At 41.8% G+C, this 26,817-nt stretch overlaps 1 protein-coding gene and 1 long non-coding RNA gene across 11 annotated transcripts in view; one reads left to right on the top strand and one right to left on the bottom strand.

The window, feature by feature from the left end:
* LOC120370614 overlaps positions 1 to 26,817 on the bottom strand; it is a 174,201-nt gene that overhangs the window by 120,769 nt on the left and 26,615 nt on the right. For 3 of the 10 annotated variants that reach the window (XR_005583834.1, XR_005583836.1, XR_005583838.1), the window contains exons 3-4: positions 24,668 to 24,813; positions 15,114 to 15,229 (exon numbers count right to left, since the gene is read on the bottom strand). This is a non-coding gene — a long non-coding RNA (uncharacterized LOC120370614). Of the gene's footprint in view, positions 1 to 14,744; positions 15,230 to 20,271; positions 20,464 to 24,667; positions 24,814 to 26,817 lie in introns of those variants that run through there. The other 7 variants (XR_005583837.1, XR_005583841.1, XR_005583842.1 and 4 more) reach the window with 4 other exon arrangements.
* Positions 1,309 to 23,322, top strand: ADRA1B (adrenoceptor alpha 1B). The gene is made up of 2 exons (XM_039485637.1): positions 1,309 to 2,684; positions 21,541 to 23,322. The coding sequence occupies exons 1-2, from the start codon at positions 1,712 to 1,714 to the stop codon at positions 22,107 to 22,109; spliced, it is 1,542 nt and encodes a 513-aa protein (XP_039341571.1). The 5' UTR covers positions 1,309 to 1,711; the 3' UTR covers positions 22,110 to 23,322.

A 26,817-nucleotide genomic window follows, 5' to 3' on the forward strand; every position in this document is an offset into this window, starting at 1 on the left:
TCAGTCTAACCAGGAAAACAGATATTCATAAAATAATTGAATTTTTTTTTATCACTCCAGTGGTCTCTTGACATGTTTTCACTGTGTTATTATAGGTGCTTCAAAGAAAAGCTTTTAAACACAAGTTATTTCTCATTGTCACTGCCATTATTAAGTGCAATGCAAACATGTCATATGCTTCCTGAAATAAAATTCAAGCAGAGTTTTTGTGTACAAAATATGTCTTTCAAAACAACGTCCCTGTTCATTCACTGTCGCCTTATTGAAAATAAACCTTTTATTTTAAACATGGTACATTTTGTAACAGAAAAACCAATATATGGTCACTCAGAGTTCTTCAGACAACAGCTGTAGGATATAATACAATGATAGAAAGTAGAGAACAATATTTTGGCAGTTTTATGCTTAGCTGATGTTTTGCTTTTACTTTTTAATGGTATTAGGCTGTGAAGTTACAGGACTTTCCTGCATCTGGTGATCCAAGACTACACAGCATACACTGCACTCCATTGTGGCTAAAAAATAACACGTCCCTGTCCTAAAGACCTCAAAGTCTAAGGCACAGATGCAGCAAGGTATTTAAGCATATTGAATGCTTGCTAAGAAGTACTGAGGACCTTCAATCCCCATTAACTTCAAATGGAGTTGAGGGCACTCAGTAGCTTGCAAAACTGGGGTCTAAAGAGAGAGGGATCCAGAATAATACAATACAGAATCATCATCAAAGATCTTGCCACAGATTTTGAGTTTCATCATCTGGCACTTTTCCCCTAATTTACAGGAGAAAACTGCCTTTGAAATAAAACTAGCTCATGTGCAATTCTGTGTCACTTTCGAATACTAAGTCTTTCTATATTTGACCATAAAAACCATAAATGCTGCATTTCCCAAATCCATGTGTTCATCATTACAAGGTAGGGGATCATTAGATCTGTCAAATAGCACATGATTCATTTTGATTACAAAATAAACTACAAGATACTTATTTAGTGAGTGAAAGTCCTAGGGTGCTATATTATTTTGAACTGCAGTTGCTTTTTCTCCATATCCCACTGAGTATATTTTTCTCAGATAATGAAACTATTTTTTTAAGGTTTCCAATCCAGATTTCTATGTGGCAAATGCTTTAATTAAGATTGATATATTCCATTTGTTTAGTTTTGAAGCTTGGACTTGGAAGTTTTAACTTAAACTGCATTGCCCTCTAGTGCTGTTATGTGTCAGGGCTCCAGTGATGTCATTAGAGCAGCCAGTGTAAGCAAAGGCAGCCACTCCATGCAGAGCTGCCTAAATGCTTACAAACGCTTCTTGGAGACGCATGTCATAACAGCTAGGCAGGGGCATCCTTCCAACAAAGCCACAAATGCACAAGAGAGGAAAGTAAACCAGCCTTTTGTTTCAGAGACCTCATGATCCAAACAGCTACTCTAAGACTCAGTCCAAGAGTTCCATCTGCTAATTTCTGTTTAAATGAATTGACATGGAAAATTAACCAAGTTGAGCATCCTATTACTTTTTGACAAGCTTCAGAGGATTACATGCTGTGCAAACTCTGCATGCTGGTGGCTCGTAACCTACAGTGGCGATGAGTTCTCACGCTGAAACTGGGCTTTGCCTTACAGCAAGTTCTTCGGTGGAGAGATAACTTTCAACAGACCTGAAGCACTTTTGTGCATTGTCCAGGGGATCCAATTACAACTTGCTATGGAGCATGATTTTTAAGATGAATACCTACCTTGATGATAACTATAATTCATCATTACCTGGATATTTGGACTACTCTGTACTAAGTAATGGGAGTCTCACTGAAAACAACTCTAATCAGTCAGCAAGCAATCTGAATTTACCTGCCTTGGATATCACTAGGGCTATAATTGTGGGGCTTGTCCTAGGTGCCTTCATACTTTTTGCTATAGTAGGTAACATCTTGGTAATTCTCTCTGTAGCTTGCAATAGGCATTTAAGAATCCCTACGAACTACTTCATAATTAACCTCGCAATAGCAGACTTGTTGCTGAGTTTTACTGTCCTTCCGTTTTCTGCTACACTAGAAATTCTTGGCTATTGGGCTTTAGGGAGGATATTCTGTGATATCTGGGCAGCGGTTGATGTGATGTGCTGTACTGCTTCTATCTTAAGCCTGTGTGCAATTTCTATAGATAGATATATAGGGGTGAGTTATTCACTTCAGTATCCGACTTTGGTAACTAGAAGGAAAGCAATTCTTGCCCTCCTAAGTGTCTGGGTCCTCTCCACGGTAATCTCCATTGGACCTCTTCTGGGGTGGAAGGAACCAGCACCCAAGGACGATAAAGAGTGCCGCATCACTGAAGAACCTTTCTATGCCTTGTTTTCTTCTTTGGGGTCATTTTACATTCCTTTGATTGTCATACTGGTGATGTACTGTAGAGTCTACATAGTGGCCAAAAGAACAACTAAAAACCTGGAAGCTGGGGTCATGAAAGAAATGTGTGATTCCAAGGAGCTGACCTTAAGGATTCACTCCCGGAACATTCACGAGGACACTTTCAACAGCAGCAAGAGCAAGGGGCACCACCCCAGAAACTCCATAGCTTTCAAACTTTTTAAATTCTCTCGAGAAAAGAAGGCAGCCAAGACCTTGGGAATTGTAGTTGGCATGTTTATTTTGTGCTGGCTACCTTTCTTCATAGCTCTGCCTCTAGGTAAGATGGGGATCCAGGGATGAGGGTCAATCGTTTATTACAGAAATGTTAGATAAAAATCAGCTGAATGGTGTCCAGATGCCATAAAGACAGATGCATTAGAACTGCAGATAGATAGATAGATAGATAGATAGATAGATAGATAGATAGATAGATAGATAGATAGATAGAACTACATCATAATTTCCCTCTGACACTGTTCTTGCTGAAAGTCATGGAAAAACTTTGCAGTGTCTTGCAGCCTGAAGAAATCAGTTCAGTTGTCAGGTAGACAGATGGCACATGGATAAAACCTTCACATATTTTTTCTTAACACTTTATATTAAGGTTCCATTTATAAGTGTTTTATTTTTAAATGTTTTATGGATATTTTTGTAGCATGCTGAATAGCAAAAGTCATGAATTGAACAGATGCAGGCAGCCCATTCAGATGTCATACACAGCTTTTTAACATGTTATACTGTCAGCTGTTAATAATACAGACTAGGTTGTAACATTTTTAGTAGAAATGGCCTTATCCAAAGCTCTGGATCCAAACACCTCTGAACTATGGGGCATTCAAAATCTAGATCTGGATCCATACACTGTGACTTGACTGCATCTCTTCTTTTGGGGTCTGATCCAAAGCCAAGGGAAAGTCTCCCATTGATTTCAAAGGGCTTTTGGATCAGGCCCTTGAAGAGGCTGCAGCTGGAACTTTTAGCAATCAATTCTTTCATTTTTAAATGCTCTAAAACTATGTACTTTTAACTGAAAATGTTACCAACGCATCCTACATAACCTTACACAGGGCTGCATTCCTGAAATCCTTTCGACTTTTTCCCTTTTTGTCCTTAATATTATTCACCACTTTGAATCAGCATCACAGCACAACAGCTCACAACCTGTTAGCACAGAATTCTTAAAACTTCTCTAAAATCTCTGTCCAAAATCAGCTGTTATGCAAAGCAAATGATCCTACTGGCTAACCATGAAAGAAGGTGGAAAATAGCCTTCTCGGTGTTCTGTGTCTCATATTTACTTAGTCACTGTAAAACTAAATATTTCTAATCCAGTCACTGTGGTAAGCTAAAGAGTTGGTTTTATACATTTCACCTATGGTCCCCTGACTCCTGCTGAACAAATTGTCTCTAAACTGCCTCAAGATCTAGGGGGCCTGGTTAAAAGTTTTAAGTTTATCATTTTTACTGGATCAAACTATGGGTGTGCTATTCTTTGTGCTAGATTCTCAGCTGGTGAAAATCGGGAAGATCTGGCTCGATGTGTCTAAAATTAATCATATGTAAGGCTACCGGTGTGACAAACCCGCAAGGGCCAGGAAATACTGAGTTAAGGGCTCCTGAACTCAGCCCCCCTGATGTCAAACATTGTCCTCTGTCAGAGAAAGTTCCACCATACTGGATAATGCTACAGATCATTGGGAAAATACGTATGTCATCCATACAGGGTAGATGTGTTGTGCAAAGCATGTTTACAAAGTACAACATTACAGTCTAGATATAAAGAATCTCTAAACTCAGGCAGTAGAATCCAGTGGTGTTCAGGACCCTCTGCTAAAGTAAATTAGCTCAGTCCCTTTGTGCTTAGATTGCTGTAGGAACCTTAAAAAAATTCACTGCTATATCCTGGCTTAAATGTAAAGGGACAGATCCTCAGCTGGCATAAGTGTAGCCTTTTAAGTCAGTAGTTTCACTTGCTGATTTTCACAAGCTGAGGACCTACCTCAAAATCATAGTAACAAGAGTAGTATAGATATGGAGTCAAAAGAAGCCATATTTTGACATGTATTCATTTTGCCTTGAGAACGGTTAAAAGCCGCTGCAGGCTCCCTGCTCACCCATGGGATGGCTAATGAATTATTCCTTAAGTGAGTGAGGAATTTAAAACATCAGTTCACCTGTTCTCAACCATGAGCCCAAGATGTTGCAAGTGGAGTGACTGATCAAAAAATCTCAACACTGTTTGGAGACACAGAGATTCAGAGATTCAGCAGGGGCTGAGGAGAAGCTGTCTGGCTGAAAAGAGCTGTTCTGGCACCTGGGCTCTAACGCCTGACCCCGCAAGGTGCTAAGCTTCCACAATTCCCATTGAACAAAATAAGGAGTTGAGAGAACTTGACACCTCACGGGATTGGGCCTTTTATTGGGATACTGAAAGTGCTGCTACTTAGATCAGTTCTGAGATGTTTTTTGTTGTCAGTATCCATTCCTGTTAGAGGGTTTACATACTCATCAGTACATTAGAATAGCAATCCAGTCGTCTGTGTCTGCAACCTCATCTTTCTGCCAGCCCACTCCAGGAGCCCAAATCCTTGTTCAATGCTCTGATCCCCAGAAAAAATGTTAGCCAAGCCTATTTAACTGCTGTGTACTTTTCCTCTTATTACTTTTTCAATTGTTGCTAATCACCAGAAACAGAAGGTGTATCAGGCCCTAATTCACCTGATCTTCTTCCTTAATTCATTCAAAGATGTCACAATCCTATTTGTTTGACAATACATAGTTGTTCCACATTGATGGATGGCCACTTAGATTCACCTCTGCAGTGCTTTGAAAATGCATAGAAGGTAAAGGTGAAAAGGGCCTGTTATGTCAGCCACATCCTAATCAATACAGGATTGTTAGCTATGGTATATTTTCTGCTCTTCGGTCCAAACTAGTTTTTAAAGCAGCTTCTTCTACTTCCCTGCAAGTTTCTCTTTATAGTTCAGCCTACCTTTTCCCTTTCCGAAGTCCAGCCCATTATTTCTAGTCATACCTACATGCACACTCCTTTGCAATCATCTGGCTTTCCCCTCCTGATTCATTCAGTGATGACACGTCCCCACAATATGCATGGATGTAAAATAGAGCAATTCTGTATTTGCAGTCATGTGAAACTGATCAGAATCTGACCCAATGCATCTTGAAACACTTTACAACTGTACAGTTATGCCTGAATCCTGGGACACTGAAAAATATTGCCTTGACAAATGATTCTGCTTGTATGTAAATAAGCTCTTTTCTTCTCAAAAGTTCCTCCGCTCCTGCTGCTTGTTCCCCTGCTAAAGTTCTAATCCTTTGGTTGTGACATTGCAATAATTTCCACAGCTACCTGTTGTGCTGTCCCAAACAAAGGATTATAACATTGGGGCACAAGGGGTGGGAATACGCAGCAGGATCAGCTGAATTCTTGAGAAACAAAGATTTTGTTTTAATAAATGTGCTCCTTCTAATACGTGAAGAGAAATAATATTTCGCATTTACAGAGTGCTTTTCAACCAGAGACTTCAAAGCACTTTACAAAGGTGGAAAAGTACTCTGCTGAGTCTACAAACAGAGAAATTAAGGCACAGAGGTTGTGATTTGTTACACATCATACAACCAGTCACTATAGAACCCTGATTGCTTGATGCCCACACCTAGCTCTAACCACTGGGCCATGCTGCTTCCAGCACTAAGCATAGCATGATGCATGCACCGGAATCGTTTCCAAACAGAATAATGTGCAAAGGTTTTTTTCCCCATGAGGTACCAGCTGTTTTTTCATGTGAATAAAGCCTATATTATATCCCTCTTGTGCATGTTTATAAACACTCAGTTTATATAGCCAGCTATCCTGCTATTCAAAATTATGTGTGATGCAGTATAATGAATAAAATTAAGGCATATATGCTGCCAAGGCAATTGGTAGCTCCACAAACTCAGCAACATAATTTCAAAATGTAAATATCTTGGTTATTTCAAAATAAATATTTTTTTCACCCAAAAATATTCAAAGGCATCAGGAACATATTAAATACTCACTGTTGAAAAATGTCAAATAAAAATAGACAACTTTTAGCTAGAGTAGTGGGAAAAGAAGTCTGAAACCATTTGTGATCCAGACCCTCTTTTACATAAGGTGGAATCAATTTTGAGCCGTTACATGTATAAAAAGAAATGCATCTAGGGTGAAAAGGCTCCATATGGTACAGCAGGGCTACCAGTTGCAACTCAATGCTATTTCTATTAGGTGAATTATTAGGCAGAGCTTTCCAAAGAAGTGTAAGTGAATTAGGCGTCGAACTCACAATTTGACCAATATGCGTTTGGCACCCAGCACCTGCAGGCTCCTTTGAAGAGCCCAGCCGTAAAGCTTATACATGACATAACATACGTTGCAAGGAAAAAAGCCACCACCAGCACTAAAAATTATTAACACGTAAGACACAAGTCCTGCAACTTGATTTCACTGGGGCTCCAGACAGGTACATTGCAGGCCTAAATAAACTCTGATTCTGCAACCACTGAAATGAGATGCAAAATTCCCATTGACATCAGTGGCCGCAGCATGAGAGACCAGATGTGTAAAAGAAAACAGTAATAATGTTACTTTCCAAAAAGCCTTTTTTTAGTAGGCTTTTTAAATCTGACAATAAAATAAGTAATAATATTAGGGGTCCTCCAAGCAACCAACATATAAGTTCAAAGTTACAATGTAAGTTTGTGTTATTTGGGGCCTGATTCTGCATTCCCGGTGCACCAGGAATTGAGGATCAGGTCTCACATCTTTCCATGGAAATCATATTTTATCAAAGATTTTAGCTCTAGTCCTTGCTTTGTATGTATAGGCTCCTAAAGACTTTAGGCCTATTTCTTCCTATAACCCTCTTTAGTTTAGCTGTTTAAGATTGGTGCCCACAAGTTGCCAGTTCAGTGTCCGATAGCATTTCAGCCCTTTAGAAAAGCAGAAAAATAGCAATTTAATCCCTTTAAGCAAATTAAAGCCCTTTAGAATAGCAATTTAATCAGTTTCAGCCCAGATCTTTGGAAAGTTCAATAGCTCAAATTGTAGGACAAAACAGTTCAATCTATTCTCTGACCAATGCACATGAGGCCAAAGATCATGATGGGCAGTTACTGCAGAGGCCCAGCACATGTTGCCATGTATGGAGTACTTACCCTTCTCAAAATGATTCATTGCAGCACAAGGCCTACGCGCCACTCAAGCTCCACTTAAGCCCTATTCAGCCCCTTATGCTCCGTGGTGAATGTCATCCAAAATACCCAAAGCGATTAGTTTCTTTGCCTGCAATGTTTTCTTTTCAAAGCAAAGCTGTTTGTCAGAACACCTGAAATTGTATGAACATCCAGGGATTGGATGCTTCTTTTATTTACTAACTTATATTTGGGGCTTTAGATGGCAAACAGGCAAATGTTAAAACACAGCATCACACTGAAGTAAATATGCAAGTAAAATACAAAACCAGTTTGAATTCAAAGAAAAGTATTGACAGAAACTAGTCACCTAAAGATAAACATCAGCACTAAACCCTACAAGTTCTAAACAGACATCACAGGACAAGAGAGGCTCTGATCTCTGGTGAGACCAACTGACCTCAGTAAAAATGATAATCAGTCTCAAGAAGGGAGGTAATATGGATATCTTCTTATTTTCTAGGGCAATATATTTCTCTGTTGTTGGGAAGGCTCATACTCTATTAAACCAGAAAATTCAAAGGAGAAATGTGGGGATTTAGCCATTGGGCAGCTATTAAACTTGAACAGAGGAAGGAATTGATTTTTCTAGTGGGGAACATTGCTCTCAACACCCAGCAGAGCAATGGACATATGTCCTGATACTGCAGATGTTGTGAACACGTGTAACTTTATTCACATCCTATTGCCTTCAGTGGGATTATTCATGTGAGTAAATTTATACGCATGCCCAAGTGCCTACAGGATCAGTGCCATAGTAGCTGTATGGGATAGGTGCTTTTTAATGCAAAAATGGACAGATCTATTAAATGAAGGTCAGGGGAAAGAGTACAGGGTTTAGCGGCATCTGAACAAACGGCCTGATCCAAAATCCATTGAATGCTATGGGAATATTTTGTTATTTCAATGGCTTTTGGACCGAGGCCTAAAACACGGTGCACTAACCTGCTTAATTAAAAAGCCATGATCATCAAGGTGTGAATATCAGAGTTTAGAATGGAAGCCAAGATAGCCTCTCTATAGCTCTCCTATTAGGTCCCCCAGCCAGAGGATTATCCTTTACCAAAGATATCCAAGAAAGAATGGTTAGGCCATACATCAAGAATAAAAAGTTTAAAAAAAACTGTTTATAAAGCAAGCCCAGTACTTGAAAATGCATACGTGTAATAAATGAAATGTCTGCAGACTTAGATTAGCTTTTCCTTAATCAACTAATCCTTTGCAAAACAAGTGCAAGCCCTGGCCATATCCTATCCAGTTAGCCAGCTGCAAAACTGTTTTATTCTGGCCAAAAATAATAAGATCAGACTCCCGTCCCCATTTAACTCCCAATGGCTTCAATGGGAGAAAGGTTAGGCCCTAAGAACATTATATTAGAATATAAAAATACCATAAATGAAAGTCTTGATAACAGGAGAGGAAGACAACTTAAACAGAAAGGCCCAGATTCCCAGCTGGTATAAATCGTCATGGCTCCATTGGCCTCAGTGCAGGCACCCTGATTTACCCCAGCTCAGGATCTGGCTGACAGATTTCTATTTGCATTAAAGTTATTGCTTGAATTTCCCTCTATGCATTTTTAAGGACTGTTTTGATAGCATGTAAATAAAAGGGAGAATGAACTTGAAAGAATTTGTGCTATCCACGAAATGTCCTGTATTTCTGATGATAGTTACAATATTACAGATGGGGCACAAAGAATTCCAAGTGGTATTTTATTTAAGATACTGGCTTCCTCTTTCTTTCTTTCTTTTGCCCCAGAAGAGAGAGCTTCCATTGTCCTTCCTGTTACGAAATCATTCTTAGTACCTATTTTCAAATGGGCTATTGTACCATCACCTTGATCAATCGGTCCTTCAGCCCTCGTATAGATTGCGCAAATCTTAAATTCAGCTATCAAGTCTTTAATTATAACAATAATGCTTTGTAGTTTGACAGCATCTTTCATCTGAAGATCTACATACGTGGGCTGAATTGCAGGGTGGGGCCTCAGAGATGGCCCCAATCCCTTAATGGCATCATGGAATGTGCCAGCCAATGACTCTCTATCATGTTAGGAGGGTTATTATTGGTCATTCCCAGTGCCTCTATTACATTGCAGGACTGAGTGGGTGAGTGGCAGGGGACTGGCCATTAAAGATGTAGATGGGTGGGAGTAGAATCTTATCTATTCCATTCTGTCAATGCCTGCAGCATATGGGACATACAAGGACCATGTCAGCCACCACTGAAAAGTGACGAAAGGGCTCTGCTCTGGGCAGTGTTAGACAACACGATGGTAAAAAGGCCTGAACCCTGTCTATGCTATAGCATCCTCCAGTGAAGTTTTGGCCACTGTGTAGACAAGTCCCTAGAGTTGGAGCCTTGTATAGTGCAGAATGAAATCATACTGTGTTTGTAAGGGTGAGTTGTTCACTTGGAATTTGACACACCATTAATCACAGATAGATGATGTGGATGATAAGAGAAGGCATCTGAATGTGTGGATTTTAATTAGGCTAAGAGGACAAAAAACAAAGCTACTCCAGGCTGCCAGAAGGCAGGGACTACCCTTGCCAGAGCTTTTTGTCCTGTTTACCAAGGTATTAGTACAGAGAAGTGCTCTTTCAGAGTCTGATTCTGCATTCCCTGCACACCCTGTACTCCCACAGCATTCCCTGCGGAGTTTGTGTGCGTAAAGAATACAGATCAGGCTCTATGTGTGTAAATGCTATTGGCTATTTAATGATGCTGACAATATTTATAGGTTTGCACAGGTTGCATTTCCAAATTGTAACAGGATGGGAGCATGAGTATGCATCATTCATAAACCACTGAGACAGATAACAGAGCCCCTGTCTGTGACTTCAATTACCAAATGTTTGTAAACTAGGGATTTTTTCTGTTTTATATAAGTTTAGAGGAATGTAAACAAATATTGAATGTTGGAGGCAAAAAAATCAGGAGCTTCAGGAATCCAATTAACATTAAAAACTTGGCATGCTGATTTGGCCAAGTACATTGTAACAAGGACCACAGCAAACTAGCAAAGTTCAGCGTGTCTTCCTGCTTTTCATATATTCAGCACTCACAATAGTTCTGGTAATAGCTAGCTTCCATGCTTCTCACTTATCCAATAAGAACCTAATTACCACATGCATGTAGTGTCTGCCCTTTACCCTTAGGCAAACACAATGTTAGTTAACCTGTTATTGCTATTTAGCTTAACATTGCCTTTTACAGATAGGAAGCAATGACTTTCAACCCCATAAAAGCCAAGTTTTTCTCACTGCTAGCTAGGGGGTGGGGGATAGGTTCCTATTTTGTGGGTGCTGTTTCAGAAACTCCTAGGTAGCATTTAAGCCTCTTTCTCTTCCCCAGTGCCTTGTGGCAGGGCTGACTAAACTTGATGTAGAGTTCTTGTTTCTCTTCAGCGGTTACAAGACTTGCTACTGTCACTGATAAGCAGGTTTAGGTCCTAGACCTGGTGTGGGGACAGTCTTGCAGTGAAGGACAGGGAAAAAAAAAATTTTAGTGGGGAGGGATAGCTCAGTGGTATGAGTATTGGCCTACTAAATCCAGTGTTATGAGTTCAATCCTTGAGTAGGCCATTTAGGGATCTGGGGCAAAAATCTGTCTGGGGATCAGTCCTGTTTTGAGCAGGGGGTTGGACTAAGTCTCCTGAGGTTCCTTCCAACCCTAATATTCTATTCTAACTAACTACAGTAATGAAAACTTGGCTTTTAGTTCATCCTGATTAAGGGAGGCAGCATGAGATAGTGAACAGAGCAGAAGATTGGAAAAGAGGCAACTGGAGTTCTAGTCTGGGCTTTGAGAATGACAAATTGTGTGGCACTAGACAAATCTCTCTTCTAGAACACATGTGAAACACTTAGAACCATTTTCTATCAGAGAATCCATTGCCCTCAAAATTGAAATGGTTCATGAACTTGTGGCAATTTCACTAAGGAACAAACCAGGAAAAAAAAAGTTCAGACAATGTCAAAACATCCCATTTTGGCATTGTCGGAACAAACATTTCTATTTTGGGGGGTTTTGAAGTTACTTTTTGTTTCAATTTTTTTTTAAATGTTGTACAATATCATACATTTTGATCTGAAATGATTTTTTTTTAATTTTCTTCCATGGAGAATTTCAGAAGGTTCAGATGTCTTTCCAATTTGGAAGGAAGCCAGATTTTAAAATCTTAAAATCCTTCATGAAGTGGAATTTCCCTCTTCTGCTCAGTAATACACTCAGCCTCTCTGCAACTAGTAATTCTATTTCCTACATCTGCACCTACAACACCACTAGGAAGTTTAAAAATTTAGGATTAGAGTCTACCACCCACACTCAGAATCAGTAGTAATTAGCCCCCATGCTAGTCCTAGCCTGTGACATGCACACAAGAAGGTGACAGTGTTGTCTATAGAACCCTTCTGACTCAGTGTTTGGAACTTTGGAACTCTTCGTTTTTCATTCATATTGGACAATGCTCCAACTCAGGTAGTTACTAAATGCTATTGTGTACTTTGATTTAATCTTTTAAAAAAATCTATCCAGTGAAACTTTCTCACTATCAAGTTTTTCTTTCACATTACATTTCTCTATGAGAAGTGCGCTCTTACCATAACGGCAATTCCAGATCATCATCCTACTTTTGTATGAACAAGTAGTGGGGGCAAAAGACATATCTGGCTTTAAGACTAAGCTTGATAAGTTTATGGAGGGGATGGTATGATGGGATAGCCTAATTTTGGCAATTAATTTGGCAATTGATCTTTGATAATCAGCAGGTAAATATGCCCAGTGCTCTGTGATGGGATGTTAGATGGGGTGGGATTTGAGTTATTACAGACAGGGCCGGCTCCAGGCACCAGCATTCCAAGCTGGTGCTTGGAGCGGCATTCTGCAGGGGGCGGCAGTCCCTGTTGTTTTGCCCCCAAGCAGCGTGCCGAATTGCCGCTGTGGAGGACAGAGGCAGTCCGTGTGCCCTTAGGGTGGCAGGTGCGTTTCTGCAGTGAGGGCAATTCGGCGGCAGCTTCTATGTTCAGCTGTCCGGGGCGGCTTCAGCTAAACATAGAAGCTGCCGCCGAATTGCCGCCGCCACGAAAACATGCCTGCTGCCCTAAGGGCACACGGCCTGCCCCCGCCGCCCACGGCAGCAATTTGGCGTGCTGCTTGGGGTAGCGAAAACTGTAGAGCCAGCCCTGACTACAGAGAATTCTTTCCTGGGTACTGGCTGGTGAGTCTTGCCCACATGCTCAGGGTTTAGCTTATTGCCATATTTGGGGTCAGGAAGGAATTTTCCTCCAGGGCAGATTGGCAGAGGCCCTGGAGGTTTTTCGCCTTCCTCTGCAGCATGGGGCACGGGTCACTTGCTGGAGGATTCTCTACAGCTTGAGGTCTTCAAATCACAATTTGAGGACTTCAATAACTCAGATGTAGGTTAGGAGTTTATTACAGGAGTGGGTGGGTGAGATTCTGTGGCCTGCATTGTGCAGGAGGTCAGACTAGATGATCATAATGGTCCCTTCTGACCTTAAAGTCTATGAGTCTATGAGTCTATAAATGATTCCCATTTGTTCCTATAATGACAACAGATAGATTTTCCTCTAAGTGGGCCCCAGTGTGTATGAAACCAAATGTATAAGATTTTTTTAATACGGTCCCTTTATCACTAATAGCTAGAAAAGGTGACACCTGAGAACCTACATCCACCAAAACTTTGTTACTGTGTGATCATACATCTGCCAAAATAGCAAAATGATTAATCCCCAATACTTCATCAGTCTGGCCAAAGCAGGTGTTTCTACTGTAATAATGAGTAATTAACCTATGTGTTTAAGACCACTTCAACGTGGTCTTAAACACATGTAATTAAAGATGGGTGTTAGGCTAATGGAAAATCATAAACTGTGAAGAGAAAAGGGTGATTAGAAAATAGAAAACTAGGAAGATGGAGAGAAAAACTAGATAGGAGGGAAGAAGAGGAGAGAAGGAATAAATGATAAAAATGAAGAGAAGAAAGGAATAAGAGAAGAAAAGTGACAGAAAGCAGAAAATAGGAAGATAGAAAAAGAAACACCAGGGGAGGTAAAGAGAAGGAGGAAAGGAAAAAAGGAGAATGCCAGTAATTTGGAATAAAAATGGTTTACAGTTTCCCACGGTCTGGGCACAAATGAGAAATCTATATTCCGAGAAAACTCACGCATGAAGATTGTCAACCCACTTACATTAAAACAAGGTGTAAATCAATTGATATGTACCTAGAGGCTGCCTGGCTTTCAAGCCCATCACAGCAGAAACAAAATATATTCCCTGCACACAGGACCGATTAAAGGAAATGTATCCACACAATTGAGGTCCATGATGTCATAAATGATGAACAGTTTGATTTAAATGGTGTTCACAATTTATTTCCTTTTGTGTGAATGGAAATGGCATAATTAACTGCCTGGCATAAGCCAACTTCAACAGCATTTCCTTCACAGACACATCCTATTGAGCACCTTAACCAATACAAAATCAATAGCAAAGACCCTATTGACCTTCACGGAGTCTCTGGCATGTCCCCTCCTTTTCAGGGTAAACACTCTGTTTGAGGTAGGGTTTTTTGGTTTAGTTTGGCTAGTCTAACTATTTACGCTCAGTTCTATCCTACAAAAATGAGAACAGGACCCTCTCTGATGTACTGTATCCATTAGAATACATTTATCCTTTGTACTTAAATGAAGAGTCTTAACGTTGCCATCTTGCTGTCACACATTACAGGAATATTGTTACTGGTGGACTGAGGTAACAGGAAACTTTTCAGCAAATATTTATACCATATTAGGCTGCTGAGAATGGATCTAGATCTTGGAGAAGAAATGCCCTTCCTAGAAATCTGCTAGTTAAGGTGTCAGCGGATCCACAAATAATTTTGTTTTTCTAGCTGTGATTATCCATACTCTGGAAATACTCTGATCTAGCTTTTAATGCATGACACAGAGTATGGCAGTGGTGGTTATTGTTATATATCTGGCTTTTCCTGTAACAGACTAGATTGCAGATAAACCTGAACGGTTTACAGCAAAGCCTCAACAGTCAATGATTTTAAAGGTGGTCTGTGTTGTTTTCCCAGACACAGAGTATTTTTAATGTTAATAGGTTTTACTTTAGAGTAAAGGAAAACAAAAAAGCAAGAGAGAACATGAGAGATTACGGTGTTTGTGGCTCCTCTGTAGCAGGCTACATCTGAACTGGCCTCAAATGTGAAGGTCGGTTATGTGTGTTAGGATCTGGCAAATCCAGAGGATCTTCCTACTGTTCGCCCTGCTGATTTAGGGCCTGATCCAAAGGCCACTGAAGTCCAAATCTCATTCAAAGGCTCCCACTGAATCAATGTGCAATAAATTAGGCCCCTAGAGTAGGACCTGAGCCCCAGTGTTTCAGAATGCCCAGATTTGGAGGGTCACTATAGAGATGGGAGTGGCCACAAAGTTCTGACCTGCATCCAAGCTTCCCCAGTGTGTTTCAGCTCCAGTCCATCGCTAGCTATTCCTAAGCAGTTCCGTGGGGAAAGGCTATGTGTGCTGAATTATTTTCTATGCTTTGTTTTTCCATCTTGGAAAAAAAGAAGAATATAATCAGGTAAGAAAAGAGCAAAAAAGAGAAAGGCGTATGTTTTGTATTGCACAGCCCTGGGTCCAATGCAGTCCTTACTCAGGCAAAATCCCAGATGTTAACAGGAGCCGTGAGGTGTACAAACGGCAGGATTGGGCCCATTTTCAGGAGCTGAGCCCTGGGTGCTATAAAAATAGTAGAACATAACAAAGTTATTTAGAGCTTGATCCTATGAAGTGCTCAGTACCTCTCAGTGTTTTCCAGGATCAGGCCCTTGATGAGGAACAGTCACCCTAGAGCTAGTGATAGGTTCGTTTCAATTACCCAATGCTATGCTGGTCTGATATGCTTCAAAATGTGTAATGACAGGCTAATCCCGTAGATTGTTTCCCACAGCCTTCGCCAATTTCACTGAGGGTGACTTACATAGTTTGACTGTAATAAACAGTTCATTAAAAACTGCTTGAAACGCTAATGACATTCTAATTTAAATTAACTTTCACAAGAGAAAATACCTTTTAATTCCTAATTATGTTATTCACTTTTGTTCAGTCTCCTTCCAACCTGAATAGCTCTGTCATGTCTGGTGTGTACAGTTGGTAATGATTAGGGATTTTTTTTTTTCAAAATGCCATCAAAAACTACTAGACCGATTGAGTTCCTGGTATATTTCCTGTTCTGCATTATTAGTGGATAAGGGGATTTGCAAAATAGCTAGAAGGGGAAGGTGTCAAGGCTGCAGACAGAGGTAAATCATATACAATGCTATATTTAGTGACTCACAATATAAACCATCATAAATAAAATAAATAAAAATAAATAAAATAAAAATGAAAAGAGAAGAAAAAATACATTCCCTGGCTGGGAAGTTATTGACCATGAAGTGCCAGGAAACAGTTAGTTTAGAGTGGGGGAGTTATTCTGGCTTCCCCATCAGGAATAAATCACTGACGAGATAATTATAGGCGACATTTTTTCAGCTATTCTGAAAGGCAATCTAAATCAGGACTGGGAAATATTTAATCTGTTTATCAGACTGTGATGGGAAAATAGCTAGAGATTAGAGTAGGAAATATTAGTTTGTTGTTTGGAGACTGTGCCTGGTAGGATTAGTTTTATTATTTTATCAAGATACCAAAATAGCCCACAGTTGTTTCCTCCTGGCAGGTTAATTACAAGGTAAGGCATGGATGCATGATGAAATAAAAGGCATTGTTAGTACCAAGGAAGGGGCAAGGGGAAAGGGTGATGTTAAAAATATACAAGCTAATCAAAATGTATTTTCCCTATCTTTACTGTAGGATAAGTGTCAAAGGAGCTCTGTGCAACAGTGGCCAAATTGTGCCCAGGTCTGCACGATTAGAATGAGGTGGTTCATACAGAGGCCTCTATCAAACTAAAATTCCTAATAACAAAGGGTCTTCTATCTTTGTGGGAAATTCCTACTGATGTCTTTGGAGGTCCCACACGCAGAAGGGGGAGAGGATATGAAACCTGAGACACTTTCTAAAGTCCTGAAGGGAACATAAAGTGCACAGGGCGCTATTTGCCTACTCAAAGAGTAACTACCTTTGAAATGAAAAAAGCCCAACATCCACCCCGCACACGAGGCAAGCCCACCACAACCACAACCCCCAACCACAAGGCAACTCCGCAACCCCCCCTTCAACAGCCACTTATAGTATCTGGAGTGATAACACATGGAGATAAGATTGATAACATCCCCATCTCCTCGCTCTCACGTGACTCAAACCCTCTCTCACGCACACGTGCAGTGAGCTTGCATGTTTGTGGGAAGACAGCTGCTGTATTTTCAACTGTTTTGATTTGTTATCACTTAAACTGTGGAAATGGGAACACGGCAGCATCTTTCGTTGGACACAGAAACTTTTAACATTAGATATCCCAGTGATTGTGATAATAATGCCAATCTTTAAACCCACATAAAAAAAACCCCGTCAGATTAAATTATTTTTCTGGCAACTGGCAAATCCATTTAAAAAACCAGCTAGGCCAGTCAGCTACCAGTGAGGTGGTAACCCTAGAGGCTGCCCCAGCTAATGGCAGATGCCTAGGCAGCAGCTGCGGAAAATAAGGCTTGTTGGGCTGGCTGAGCTCCAAGGAGCAGGAAGCCACAGCCAGGCTCCCAGGGAAGCTCTCCCCACCCCCAGAATGGGTAACATCGTAGCTTGGGGCTGCTTGAGCTCTGTGGGGCTTTGGCCACAAGTACAGTGATCCATCCAGGTCCATGCTGGCAGCCAACCTACACCTGTCTCCTGCTGCCCCAGGCAGTCTTTGAGCCCAGGTATCATCACTTCCCTACCACTGTGTCCGGGCTCTGGAGGCACTGCCGCGATGCAGGCTATGAGCCTGACAACAGGGCACACAGGCAAGAAGGTGTGAGTCTGCGGGGGGCTGGGCAAATGGTGTGGGCTGGGATGGGCTGTGGGGTGCGGCCAGGAAGTGCAGTGTGTGGGGGCCAGGCAGGGGACTGGCGGTGCGGGGCCAGGACAGTGGTGTGGGGGCTGAGGTACGGAGACTCCCACTGTGTCCAGTGAGAAGGAGCCTGCTGCCTCTGTGTGAGAGAGATAGTTGTCCCCAGCCTGGGTTGCTTTGTACAGAGTAGGGGTCTGCGATACCCATTACCTATGGGCTGGGAGCACCGGTGCTGGAACTGGGGGGGAGGGGTGTCAGGGCAATGGCCCCCCACTTTTAAAAGTGGGAGGGCCATAAACCCCTACTTTTTAACAAAATAAACATAAGCACAGAATTCATGTCCCCCACAGATTTTTTTACCCCCCGCAGAATAGATTATCCTGGGGAGGTGCTGCAATTACATCTTTTGCCCACCAGGGCCTACTGTGGCACCATAAGAGAGGGCAGGTGGCTCATCGCCAGAGCAGCCAGCTATGGAGAGGGAGGGGGCACTTTGGCCTTGGCCTCCCCACTTCTACAACGTTGGCTGGGAGGTGTTCTTGCCAGTGCCTGACTGTCAAACTGCTCTCATCCCATGGGATCTGTCACTAGGGCCCAGCAGCTTCTGCCTCCCCAGGCCATTGTCTGCCCTGACTACCCAAGGCTTGGAGGTGGAGATGTTACTGGCCCTTGCGTGGGACACGTAGGAACTTATTGGCGATCTCATTACCTTGTGTACCTGCACAAAGGTCAGGGACAATATGACCCTAAATAAAGAAAATAAAGCATTAAAATGTGGCAGGTTTAACCTGGTTTAGCTGATAGCAAGCTCACAGTTTCTGGGCCAAAGGATATGGTTTCAGATCCCAAACAAGGTCTTGGGTTCATAATCCAAATGGACTAGAGCTAGAATGGGATTCTATGGTAGAAGCATCATCATTCAGATGATCACTGAGTTTTCGTCAATATTCCCTCTCTGTCAGATACCATGTGGGTTTTTGCTGATACAATAACTACTGTATTTGTCCATGACCTCTGCACTGCCAACTGTAAGCATGACTCAGCAAAGTGCTCAACTTTCATTAATTTCACGTGTCCTCAACTCTGCTTTGTGGGATTAGGACCTAGCTGAGTCATTATTACAAAAACTCATTGGTTACCCAGTATGGTACAATGATAAGACAATGGTTTTGGAATTTGAGAGGTGGGGTTCTAATCCTGGCTCAGTAAGTCAGTGTGTCTCTCTATTACTCAGTTTCCCCATTGGTAAAATGTGGGTGATGATGTTTTGTAAAAGCACTTTGAGTTGACCTACAGATGCAAAGTGCTGTGTAAAAGCAAAATAGTTATGTTTCTATTCGGGAATTTGTTAATTCTCCGTTGGTATGATAACATCTCTGTTTGCCAGTTCACCTTCAAAATAATTATCCTAACATCTAATATGTTTCTAAAACTATGCAGTGATCCTGCATTACATACTAAATGAAATTCTCTAGCCTCCAGAGGTGTTTTTACATATTTGTAAGGCTTGCGTTGTTCAGATAAGAAGTCACTGTTTTTATACAACTGCTGAAAAAAGAGCTATTACCATACAGTTCTATAATTTAACATCTCAAAGGATATCCACTTGTCAAATTAGTATCTCTTTGTTCAGAAAAGCATAATCTTGGGATACTATAGTGTGAGTAATGAATTCTAGGCATTGTGTGCTATCTCCACGGGTCTAAGTCTTGTTCATTTTTGCTGCAGCTGTGGGAAATAAAATAAATAAATTTGGAAAAATAATAATTTTATAACCAATGTTTTAAATATCTATCTTTAATCTTGTTCCCATACTACTCAAAAAAAGCAAGAGAGAAATATGCAAAATTCTCCTTCAAATGTTGCTAGACGTAGATCATTTTTTAAGTCCAAACCTTCACTTTCCAAATTGATATGTCTTCAGATCTTTGCTGCTAAGCACTCGATTATGGATGGACTGCAGTACTGTAGTTGCTTTGTAGTGTTTGGGTTTTTTTAATTATCTGCCACAGTGCAGTGACATTTCAAGAATAAGAACTGAACACATGCTACCTCACTCAGCCTGGGATGTTGGGGAGTAATTCTCTTCACCCTTGAGAAGTTGCCCTTTTACATACGAGAACTCAAACTGACTGACTGGAGATTGTCATCAGTAAAAACCTGAAAACTTGATTATCCTGAAAGTGTGTGAGAGAGACATGCCTGTTACCTTCTTTCCTTAACTGTGTACTATACGCATTTCCACTAGCTCTTTCAAATATTACCCACTTTTTCAGGACTTGACTTTTGTTTTTACCTTTTCCACTGCTTTGTTTGAGACTTTGATCTTTGTGTGTCAGTGTGTTGTACTGTATTCTGTTTATATGCAAGACAGCACATACAGACGCGGCCCATTTATCTTTCTCCATACGTATAGCCACTCATTTCTTCTGTGGAACTCCTCTTGCTTTACTTACCCATAGGCAAAGTCTTTCCAGCAACCTTTCCTTCTTCTTTAACTATTATTTATTATTTACGGGAAAAGACACTGTCAAATGGATTATGTCCAAATTTTGTCCTGCCCAATATTATTGGAAACATTTAGAACCTAGAAGAAATTCCTCCACCAGATTTTAATGTTTTCAGTCAATATATTCCAGTCTCCTGGGGGGGAAAAGCCAATGTTTATGTAGGACCTGCACAACAATAATATGTGCTGTTTATGTAGGACCTGCACAACAATAATATGTGCTCTTCAGCGCCTTCATTGGTCCTACTGGTCCTTAATATCTTGAGTTCATCTAGACTTTATGGTGGTTCTGGAAAACAAAATAGAGACACTTTAAAGGATAAGCCCCAGACTAGTTCTTCCATATAATCAGTTTTCATATTTGTGTAGTACAATCACAAAACTTTTTTCTTCAAATCCAAAGGAAAATATTTGTAATTATTGTTAGAAAATGAATCCTGAAAGCAGTTCCGACTGAGTGTATAGGAGGACTTGGCATATCTTGCCTATATTTGCTCAAGTCATAAGCTTGGATCAAGTTTCACTAAGATAGTATAAGGGTTTCACACCCTCTTCATGGTTATTCCCTAGAACCACATGAATGTTTGTTGAATCTTTCATTAAAAAGTACTTAATACTAAGAAGACAGTCAATGTGTTTGCATTATTTTGGTTTGTCCATTGGAAATCTTTTGGGTACTTTTCACTGTTTCTCCAGTGTTAGACTCTGTGCTGCATTCATCACTTCCTGCAGTACCAAATCAGGGCTGAGCCTTGGGAGCTCCAGCAGATGGGAGGGAGAGGCCTGCAGAATATTAGGGGCAGCCCAATAGTTTGTGCACTGAAATGCAGGCCACTGCAGAAGGCGTGAACAAAGAACTATGTGCCTTTTAAATTCCACTTAAACACTCAGACAGGGGTGAAAGTAACTTACAGGACTTACCGGTACTGCCGGAGTCCTGAGGGGGGCGTGGCCTCATCCAGAAGGGGCGTGGCCTCAACCGGAAGAGGTGGGGCCTCTCAAGATTTAAAGGCCCTGGGGCACCGGCACCGGCTGTGGCTGGGAGCCCCAGGGCCTTTAAATCAACCTGGGGCTCCCAGCTGCAGAGATGGCTGGGAGCCCCCGGGGCTCAGGAGCAAATTAAAGGGCCCGGAGCTCCTGCGGCTCTGGGGAACCCCGAGCCTTGCCGGGCTGGGGCCGGGATTTAAAGGGCCCAGAGCTCTTGCCACTGCGGGGAGCTCTGAGCCCTTTAAATCCGGCCCCAGCCCAGCCGCTGGCATCCTCACAGGAATGTCCATGAACATCATGGGTTCACCTTATTCTCTTTATTAAAGGCAGTCAGGACCAGTTATCTCAGATGCTTTCTCTGCTTGTTTTTCCCTGATAGGGTCTATGTTTCCTGCTTTGAAGCCACCTGAAGCCATCTTCAAGATAATTTTTTGGCTTGGCTACTTCAACAGCTGCTTGAACCCAATCATCTACCCCTGCTCAAGCAAAGAGTTCAAGAGGGCTTTTATACGGATCCTGAAGTGCCAGTGCCACCGGCGGAGGCGGCTGGGGTGGTGGGCCTACAACTACAGGAACTGGAACCAAGGCTCCTTCGAACGCTCCCGCAAAGACTCATTAGAAGACAGCAGGAGCTTCCTAAGTGGCAGTCAGAGGACATTATCCTCAGCCACCCCGAGCCCCAGCTACCTGAGCAAAGTCACTCACCCTCACATGGAAATGTACACATTCCAGGAGTGGAAGAGCTCCAGCTCCTTCCTGAGCCCCCTACAGGAAGGCAGCAGGCGAAAGGACTCATGCCACCTCTTCAGCTTCAAGCTCCCAACAGAGCACAATGGACATATCGCTGCTGGCAGCCAAGCCTCGAGCAATGGGGGCTGCAAGACCATCTGTGACACACTGAACAGCACAGCTGATTGCAGAATGGCTGTTGAAATGAGCGAATTCTAAACGCTGTTCCCTGGATGCAGGAGGACCTGGACTCTGGGATCATCTGAATACATTAAGTTGGTTGGTGTTTAACCCAGGTGAAGACATGAACCTGCACCCAATCTAGTCATGCTTGACATGGTGCCGGGAGGGAGTTCATCCAGGATGGCAGTAGCAGGCAGTCCAATGTCAGAATATTGGCATAGTCCCACCACCGCAAGGAGATCAGTGTTCCAAGTTGATTGCCAGAGATGCTGCTGAAATTTGTGCACAATGCAGGGAAGGCCCCTGTAAAGACAGTGATGTGCACTCAGCCAAATATTCAGCTCTGATGGAAAGGCTGTGGAGCAGCCAAACACACATAGCTATAGAAAGTATATATAAGGAGAGAGAGAGAGAGTGTATCTTCAAGAGGAAGTGTGGTTTTATTTGTACCTCTTCAGGGTAGCACCAGCTGCTTCTGGTTTTGCCTGTAAAAACCTTACCTGTTGGTGTACTTCACTGAATGCTAGCACTTTAGAAACCACAAACAATGTCAAAGATTAAAGTAATTTCACATGTATACATCACTTTTGTTTATTAATATTCAATTGGCATTCCAGCAGAGCCTCCTTGCCCACTCTCCCATTCGTGCATGTGTGCGCAGACTGGGGTGGGATCTCCCATCATAGCCACTGATATCCTTTGGGGCAGCGTTAGGAGTTGGCGCTGAGTTAAAAATGGAAGTGAACCAACTTGGCCAAACTCCCCTATTTTTTACCATGTTATTTTTTTGAAAGCTTAAAAACAGCAGCAATGGTCAGGGCTCAGTATTCATGCACCAGCACATTAGTGATTGTCCTATAAGCGTACAGGCAACCAAAGGGTCTGGTTTCCAAAGCAAAACCCATAAATCACTCCAGATCCTTCATAAACAGCATTGCAGACATAGCACAAAAGAGCACTGACCGCTGGAAGCCCATAACCCAGCCTGAGAGCAAATCTGCTGGATTTCAGTAAAACCCGCTTGGTGCTTTTGGCAGTGTTTGGAGGTGACATTGCATTTCTAGTGACTTTTGCTTTGTCACTGAAATCAGAAATGAAAAAATCAAAAGGATGCAGTTATATGAGAGTCCCACTTTGCTTTGCATCCTTCAGCTAAACAACATGGTAATAACTGGGGGATCTCTGAGGACATCTTCTAATATGTTTTAACCCATGTTTGGAAGTTGTTTTCATCTCTTTCAACTAAGTGTGAATCATGAAACTAACAACTGTGAATTTTTACATAAAGTGGTACAAACCATGGCAACTGGTCTTTACTCCTTCCTCTGACCCGAGGCTTCCCTTATTAGGAATTTTAGCAGTGTTTTTGTAATACTGAAACAGAGGCTGAACCATAAACAGATGTGCGGAAAACACTTAACAGATGTTTTTACAACGTTGACTCCCATGAGAGCATTTCCCTTGGTTTCATTGCATATGTATATTCCCTCATTAGGCTGATGAAGATGGATGTGATCTGTGGTTGGGCCAAATATCCTCCAGCTCAGTGAGCAAAGATAGGGAAGTTTTGTGTCTAGGTCACCACATGCTCGAATACTACAATGATGAGAGCCATATAAGTAAATATACAGACTTAATGTACGGCACTTTGGGTCTGATCCTGATCATCTTGAAGTCACTGGCAAATCTCCTGTTGTGTTTAAATGGCCCAATCCTGCTCCTACTGAGTTGCAATTTCCTCTTAAAGGGACACTGCTTATTAAAATAGAAAGGATTTGAAAAATCTTTCCACTCTTTTTGCCGCTCATTTATTTTTTGTACTCTACTCCGCTCAGAAAAGGAAACTAGACTGGACGATTTTGCTTTCCGCTTGTGCTGCACTAGAATATTCCTGTTCTCTGAGTTTCCCACAGTGCAGATGACTGTGTGGGGTTCTTTTGTGTAAGTTTTCATTTAAATTTTTGGATGGGGACCTACAGGGGGAAAATGTTCTAAAACCATGTCTAGTCGCATTAGGTTTTATACACTATTGTTGATTACAGATCATAATTTTGGGCCTGTTTGATAGTGTCCTTCTACGTTTAGCTTAACAGGTGAGCCATGCAGTGTAAACCCAAACCAAAATAACATCTATCAACTTTGGAGAACTTTTCAGAGCTGATGGTAGAAGGTGCAGCACAGCCAGCATTTCACTCCTCTAAAATCTTTAACAAAACAGCTTTAAAAGACTGACATTTCTTTTTATTACTTTTGGTTCTTAACAAAAGCTGTCTGATCCCTGATAATCATTCAAGCTCCTTAAATAATTGTATTTCATTGTAATGAGATTTCTGTAGTCACCCGTGGCAAGCCTTGAAATTTGATATTGTGCCACTCCTTGCTGGACTGACCTTTAAGCACTTGTCATTTTTATACATTGGATACTCCTTACAACTTTCCAAAGAAAAGATTCCTCACTGCCAATTTAGCTTTTCAAATTTACAAAAGGGAATCTTGGTCATTTTAGTGCAGAAAAACCATCTCTCTCCAAGTAATAGAGAAGGAAACCCAGATCGATCAAAGAAACCTTAACTAAGCTTCACATTAGTCCATACCTTTTGTACAGTACCTCCCCAAATCCTCCATTTCATAATCACAGCCAACACATCAGAGGCAGCTTGCCAGGTGAGATAGTTGGGGGATACCACCTTCCAAGAGGAACAGAAATCCAGGAGATGTTCTGTTTTAGGATCCCTGCCACCTAGGAAGATAACAAGAGAAAAGTTAACTTACCCAGCATGGTAATAAAAATGTCAAACAGTTACAGCCAGCCAAAAGTAAATGTATGCTGTACTTTCTAAGGCTATGTCTACATCACAGTTTATGTCAGTATAACTCAGTGGGTCTCAAACTTTTGTACTGGTGACCCCTCTCACACAGCTAGCCTCTGAGTGTGACCCCCCTTATAAATAAAAAACACTTTTTTACATATTTAAAACCATTAAAAATGCTGGAGGCAAAGTGGGGTTTGTGGTGGAGGCTGACAGCTCGTGACCCCCCCCATGTAATAACCTTGTGACCCCCTGAGGGGTCCCACCCCCCTGTTTGAGAACCCCTGGAATAACTCATGCCGCTCAGGGATGTGAATAAATCACCCCCATGAGCGACATAAGTTACATTGACATACGCGCTCGTGTGCGCAGCAGAGCTTCTCCTGCTGACATAGTTTCTGCTATTCAAAGAGGTGGTTTTATTAACCTCTTCACCAGACACGCTGCAGCAGTGCAGCTGCATCAGTACAGCTGTGCCGCTGCAGCACTGTGTATGTAGACATGCCCGAAGTAAAACATTTCCTCTACAGTAGGCATTCAGCAAGCCTTGCCTGGAGTATCTCACTCAGAAGTGGTTCAAAAGCTTCACCTCTTATTGCCATGACATCGGATGCATTACAGAGTGATTGATCCCACAGCTTTAGTGGAGCTGTGTGAAAGCAAACAATTCCAAGGAAGCAATGAGGTGAGGTGACACTTGACATGTAAATAAGACATCATTTCAACAAATTGTGATGTCTCATTAGCTTGATTCATATTTGTTATCCTATAATTCCTATATTTGGCACCCTGTTCCTCTACAAAATGTGGGGATTCCTCACATCTCTTTGCAATTCATATCTCATTCTTTTTTTACAGCCACACTGCCATTCTGGATTCCCCATGACCTTCCTTTAGATATTTCATGATCCTCCTCTTCCTAGCTTCCTGCTTCCCACTTGTAGGCTCCCTGCCTTTCATCTCATGAGAACCCCAAGTCCAGCATTTTGGAGGGTCTCATTTTGGGCCACATGGTTTGGTTCTGCATGGAGCTCTGGTGACACTCTGGCACCTTTGGGAAGCAACCTTCATATACATGTAAGGTTTCCGTAAAGTGGTGCCAAGCCACAGTTCGAACCTGCAGAAAAACTGCCAGGAGAAGCACCCCACCTCTAATCATAGCATCAACACATATCTGAGACCCCATTACCAAACACAATGTAAAGACCAGTGTGAAGGACTCAGACTGTAAAATGGACTTGAGAGAATCCATTCATGCCACCTATGAAGGAAAGTAGGGAGACCTGCAGGAGGAATATCGATCATGATTACATTCCAGTCATTGTTGCCCTGGGTTGGGTTTGAACAAGTGGCCAGAAGGTCCATATCCTTTCTCAGAGGAAATCTACTCTAATCTCTTTATTGTACCAGTAGAATCTTTCCAGATCTGCATCCAATCAAGTCCTGCCCAAATGAGGTCCTGCACATCTCTCTATGTTCCCTCCATAAGTCCTCCCTCCATTGCTGTTTCTTTCTTTTGGTGAAAAATTAGTCAAGGTAGAGCATCATCACCAAGTCTTGTGGGACCAGTCCCCCTTTGTTAAGGAAATAATATAGATTACATAGAGAATATCTGCAGCCTATGGGGAAATAGCAATTGGCATGTTCTGGTGGCCTGGAGGATGCAATTATATTCCATCACGTAGTTCTGCCTGTAGCACCGATAACCTCTCTGATAAACTAACTAGGGGTATGTCTACACTACAGTTAGACACCGGCAGCTGGCCCATGCCAGCCAACTTGGGCTCATGGGGTTGTGCTATGGGGATGTTTAATTGTGGTGTAGGCATTTGGATTTGGGCTTAAGCCCAGGCTCTGGACATAAGAACGGCCATACTGGGTCAAACAAAAGGTCCATCTACCCCAGTATCCTGTCTTCCGACGGTGGCCAATGC

This window comes from Mauremys reevesii, linkage group 8 (assembly GCF_016161935.1).
Source record: "Mauremys reevesii isolate NIE-2019 linkage group 8, ASM1616193v1, whole genome shotgun sequence".
In the NCBI taxonomy this organism is placed as follows: Eukaryota; Metazoa; Chordata; order Testudines; family Geoemydidae; genus Mauremys; species Mauremys reevesii.

Excerpts from the sequence above, each read along its gene's own strand:
- ADRA1B (XM_039485637.1), top strand. The coding sequence starts at position 1,712 with ATGATTTTTAAGATGAATACCTACCTTGATGATAACTATAATTCATCA. Across the intron at positions 2,685-21,540 it reads CTTCATAGCTCTGCCTCTAG|GGTCTATGTTTCCTGCTTTG; the intron begins GTAAGATGGGGA and ends TTTCCCTGATAG.